The sequence below is a fragment of the Meriones unguiculatus genome, chromosome 5 (assembly GCF_030254825.1).
Source record: "Meriones unguiculatus strain TT.TT164.6M chromosome 5, Bangor_MerUng_6.1, whole genome shotgun sequence".
Taxonomy (NCBI): Eukaryota; Metazoa; Chordata; class Mammalia; order Rodentia; family Muridae; genus Meriones; species Meriones unguiculatus.
Window position 1 is genome coordinate 91223770 of NC_083353.1, and position 5321 is coordinate 91229090.

General features: G+C 56.2%; 1 protein-coding gene across 1 annotated transcript; it reads left to right on the plus strand.

The window, feature by feature from the left end:
• The first annotated feature begins 1734 nt into the window (after positions 1-1734).
• Positions 1735-4156, plus strand: Gpr27 (G protein-coupled receptor 27). Its single transcript, XM_021643614.2, has one exon. It carries the CDS (start codon positions 1749-1751, stop codon positions 2886-2888), a length of 1140 nt encoding a protein of 379 aa, XP_021499289.1. The 5' UTR covers positions 1735-1748; the 3' UTR covers positions 2889-4156.
• Positions 4157-5321: the final 1165 nt, after the last annotated feature.

Here is a 5321-nt window from a genome sequence, read left to right on the forward strand (position 1 = left end):
GTTCGAAATGGAAAACCCTGAGGCCCTGGACTAACTTTCAGGTTCTGCTCTACTTGGCTTTGTCTTGTTATGTTGCCCAGATTGGTTTCCAATGCGCCATGCTTTCGGTGTGCTGAGACCACAGGTGCAGGCCACCACAAGGATGATGTTATCCCCCTTAAGCCCTGCTGCCTGGAATAGCCCTGCTGGCCACAGTTCTCCTCACGCCTCTCTCTTCTCCAGCACCATCTGCGCTCCCCTTTTTTTCTGTCCCAGGCCCTCTGTGTTCTTAGGTCATCTTAAGAATGCCCACCAAGATGCCCATCACGCATATAGAACTTTTAAGGAGTGTGGCCGAAAAGCAATGCCGGCCTTAATTTTTGTTTTACCATGATGAGCAATGAGGACAGTGATGTAAACACACCACACACAAACACACACACGAGCGCACACACAGAACAATATTTAGGGACTAGTTAAGTAGATAGGATTTTAAGAAGAAATAAAAATAGATGATGGGAATCCGTTAAGTTAGGAAGCAAATGATCGGAGGATAGAAAAGTAGGCTGGCTGTTCCCAACGCCTTAAGAACAGGGCTTGTTTGAGAAGCTGGTGCTGACAGTGGGCCCAGCAGGAGCAAAGGCATTTAAGGACCAGAACATGGGACTGGCCATTGCAGACTAGGAAATGGATAACCCGGCATCCCTTAAGGAAAACACCTGATTTCTTTCTATGATCCGAGTTTGGTTCCACTTAAGAGTTAGAGAGCAAGCATGCTTGAGGGTCCCTCAAAGTCCAGTCCTAGAAATAGAACTAACTAAAATTGAGATGCCAGCTGGGCCACTTCCTGGCTCTGGGCTCCCTAGCCCTCTAAACCCAGGCTTCCTGGAGTACCTGGTGGGCTTTCGAACAGAAGCAACTTTGCAGTTGTCTCTGGAGGTGGGGGTGGGGGTGGGGGGTGGCGGGGAGATGTTCGACCCCCCGCGTGCTGCCGCCCACATCAGGCTTCACCTGGGTATCCGTGTTCTGTGATTACCCCGCTGTGTTGCTGTCCATCACTACCAGCTTTCCAACAGAAGGTTCACCCCAGACATCCCTGCCTCCTCTTCCCCCAGGCCTCCCAGACCATACCACCCCAGGCCACCGTGTCCCCAGCTCCCGGCCACAGTGACCCCAGCGCTGGCGTTTGACGCCGCCGCCGCCGGACCTCCGTTTACCTGGGGCCAAAAGCGACTTGTCGCCACCTCGCGTCCTGGGCCCTGCCTCCCCTCCCGGCTGTCGCAACGGCGCCCCCAGTCCAGCCAGGCCCGGTGCGGCGCGGGATGCCTCGGCGGGACTGGCGGCGGCGGCGGCGGCCACGCTGCGCGCTCCAGCGGAGGGGAGGGGGCTCGGCAGCGGCGGCGGCGGCGGCGGCGAAGGCGAAGGCGGTGGCGAAGGCGGCGGCGGCAGCGGCGGGCCCGGCGGGGGGCAGAGCCAAGAGGCGCGGCGGCGGAGGAGGACCGGGAGGAGGACGCGGAGCATGCGGGGGGCCGTGGGCCTGCCCGCAGTGAAGCCCGCCGCGCCCAGGGCGCAGGGAGTGGCCGTCGCCTCCCGCGCGCACCGCGGCTGAGATGGCGCCGGCGCGGCCAAGGCGCGCCGAGCCCCCGGGGCAGGGCCGGCCGGCCGCTGGCTGACAAGCCCCGCGGGCCCGGGGAGCTAGCGTGGCGGAGCGCAGGCCGGGGGCGGCCTACGGCGAGCGGCGAGGGCCGGCGGGGAGGAGCACGGCCGCGATGGCGAACGCTAGCGAGCCGGGAGGCGGCGGCGGCGGCGGCGGGGCCGAGGCGGCCGCGCTGGGCCTCAGGCTGGCCACGCTCAGCCTGCTGCTGTGTGTGAGCCTGGCCGGCAACGTGCTGTTTGCGCTGCTCATCGTGCGGGAGCGCAGCCTGCACCGCGCGCCTTACTACCTGCTGCTCGACCTGTGCCTGGCCGACGGGCTGCGCGCGCTCGCCTGCCTCCCGGCCGTCATGCTGGCGGCGCGGCGCGCGGCGGCCGCGGCGGGGACGCCTCCCGGCGCGCTGGGCTGCAAGCTGCTGGCCTTCCTGGCCGCGCTCTTCTGCTTCCACGCGGCCTTCCTGCTGCTGGGCGTGGGCGTCACCCGCTACCTGGCCATCGCGCACCACCGCTTCTACGCCGAGCGCCTGGCCGGCTGGCCGTGCGCCGCGATGCTGGTGTGCGCCGCCTGGGCGCTGGCTCTGGCCGCGGCCTTCCCGCCGGTGCTGGACGGCGGGGGCGCGGACGACGAGGACGCGCCGTGCGCCCTGGAGCAGCGGCCCGACGGCGCCCCGGGGGCGCTGGGTTTCCTGCTGCTGCTGGCCGCGGTGGTGGGCGCCACGCACCTCGTCTACCTCCGCCTGCTCTTCTTCATCCACGACCGGCGCAAGATGCGGCCCGCGCGCCTGGTGCCCGCCGTCAGCCACGACTGGACCTTCCACGGCCCGGGCGCCACCGGCCAGGCGGCCGCCAACTGGACGGCGGGCTTCGGTCGCGGGCCCACGCCGCCTGCGCTCGTGGGCATCAGGCCTGCAGGCCCGGGCCGCGGCGCCCGGCGCCTCCTGGTGCTGGAGGAGTTCAAGACCGAGAAGAGGCTGTGCAAGATGTTCTACGCCATCACGCTGCTCTTCCTGCTCCTCTGGGGCCCCTACGTGGTGGCCAGTTACCTGCGCGTCCTGGTGCGGCCGAGCGCCGTCCCGCAGGCCTACCTGACAGCCTCGGTGTGGCTGACGTTCGCGCAGGCCGGCATCAACCCCGTGGTGTGCTTCCTCTTCAACCGGGAGCTGAGGGACTGTTTCCGAGCTCAGTTTCCCTGCTGCCAGAGCCCGCAGGCCACGCAGGCCACCCTCCCCTGCGACCTGAAAGGCATCGGTTTGTGAGGCGCACTCTGCGACCCAGGCTCCCTCTGGCTTCGATGGTGACCGCGCTTCTTCTTCCCCTTCTGTCCCGTGTCTGGTTTTTCTCCGCTGCCTTCACAAGACTCTCGAAGTGGACTCGCACTTGGATTGTATAGACTCCTGCTCTGGGGGCGGGGGAGGGGATGCCGTGGACCAGTTCGTCCTTCTAATTATACTTTCTTCCCGGCAGTAAGCCCTGCAGTCTTTTTGTACTGGTAACCGACTTCTTTTCTTCCACGTGTAATCTTTTCTTTTCTTTTCTTTTTTCTTTTTTTCCAAATAAAGGCTACACTGGTTTTATTCATGCAAAGTTTCCTAGAGACCATGGCCAGTTTTCTACAGAGGCTATTTTTGACAACCTCAAGTGGCATTACCTTTGCGTTGCAGGGAAGGAGAGCGAGCTAGGGAATCTTTTGGAGATGGAAGGGAGGGACTAAGTCCCCTCTGAATTGCAGGCCACAGGGCCAGGTGTGCTGTGCGCCTTGTGAAGTGCGGGGGAACTTTTCCCAGCAGTGACACTGAACTTTAGGAGGAAATGGGGGTGGGGGGGGGAGACAGTCACTTTTGAGTCAGTCAATGAGCAAGGTTTGGAGCCCTGTTTATATTACTTTAAAAATTACGCATCAGCAACAGCTGCTTTGTATATCAATCTTGAACGGGAACTTTCTGTGAGACTGTGACTTTTAAAGAGTAAAAAGTGTTTTGGATAGTAATGTGGAGAAAAAAAAAAACAAAACAGTATTGCATGTGTTTGTACCGAGTGTGATTTGCGGATGGGGCGGGCTCTGGAGGACAGAGAACCACAGGCTTGTTTGGGTTTGGGTTTTTTTTTTTTTCTCCCCAATAAAAAGTTAAAATACTTTCGTGGAAATGGCTTGTGCTTTAATAAGCCCAGTTTTACTGTGTGTTATGAAGCTAACTTTCACTCTGAAGACTTTCGTCCGTGGTAAAAAGAAATGGGATATAATGGTGCCTCTCCCAGGAGACAAAACATTTTTCCTGCGGTGTTTGCTAAGTTAGGTGGTGCTGTTCTACTCATGGCTGTTTTAAATGATTAATAAGAACTATAATTTAAAACACTATCTCTTTGTTAGACATTGTCATTTGAAATTGAAGGATTACATTGCAAGTACTGTATAATACTTTTTTGCTTAAACTGCTATGTTTTTATTAATGTAACTTGCGTTTTGAAGATTTCTATCTGTACTTCTCTTTGCATTACACAAATATACCAGTATTTTCATTCTGGAGTGGCTGTTTTACTGTTGAAGCCAAGCGTCTTTATTCTGTTGCTAAGTAACTTATGGGCTGTCCTCTAGTGTGTGGGGTCCTGCTTCAGGGTTTTGGTTTGGAGAGTAGCGTTTCTGAGATGTTTGGAGCTCTTTGTGGGTGGGCGTGGGGTTAGTGTGTCCGTGTGTGACTGTGCATGCATGTGCACATGGAGGCCAGAGGTTGGCCTCTTTGGGTCCCCATGTCATTTTTTGAGGCAGGGCCTCTTTCGCTCACCCAGGAGCTTGCCAGATGGCTGGACTGGTGAGCCCCGGGGGACCTTCCTGCTGTACCTCAGCACTGGAGATTATGGGTGCCCCCCAGATTTTTGCTTTTCATGTGGGTGCTGGGCATTTGAACTTCGTTACCCCCACTTTTGCAGTAAGAAGGTTACCACCGAGCCTGCTCCCCAGCTCCAGCGTTTTAAGTTTGAAGTGAAAGATAAAAATGGGCAAACTTCTTTAAAGGGAAGAAACAGTGAACACACATACTATTTTAAACAGCTTTACAAAACAAAAGCAAAGGGCTGGAGGTGTAGCTCAGTAGGGGAATGGTTGCCTAGAACCCGAGAAGGCCTGAGTTTGATTCCTAGAGCATTTCTGAAAAACACCTCTGATTTAAAAACAACAACAAAAATCATCTTGACAAACTATTCATAATGGATGTAATAAATTTATGGTTTATTTTGAGCATAACATTAACTATTAAACATTATGTCCAAGGGAGATGAACAATAAGGCCCTCTGGCTAATCTGTCTTTGCTAAATAGCATTATTTTGTTCTGCTTGTGAAAGTGGAAGACACTGTTCTATCTTAAAGGCTCCTGTTTTCCCCTTGACGTCGGTTCTGGTAGAGTTCCACCCTTGGGTTTTCAGGGGCCCTTGAGCAGAAATCTTACTCAACCCAAAGACAGAGGGACCAGGGGGAATAAATTCTCTCCTACACACCTATCCAAGTGATTCCAGTTCAAAACACAGAGATTGCCAAGGCCGTGTTTTATTCAGAATATTTAGTATCTTTCATGCCACAGGAACATAGCCGTTACAGGACATCCCTGAGCTATTCCAACCTTAGGCAGCATCTAGGCTATATCAGAGACAACCTCACCTATTGATGTTGGGGCTCTGAGTTCCGGGGAAATTCTCG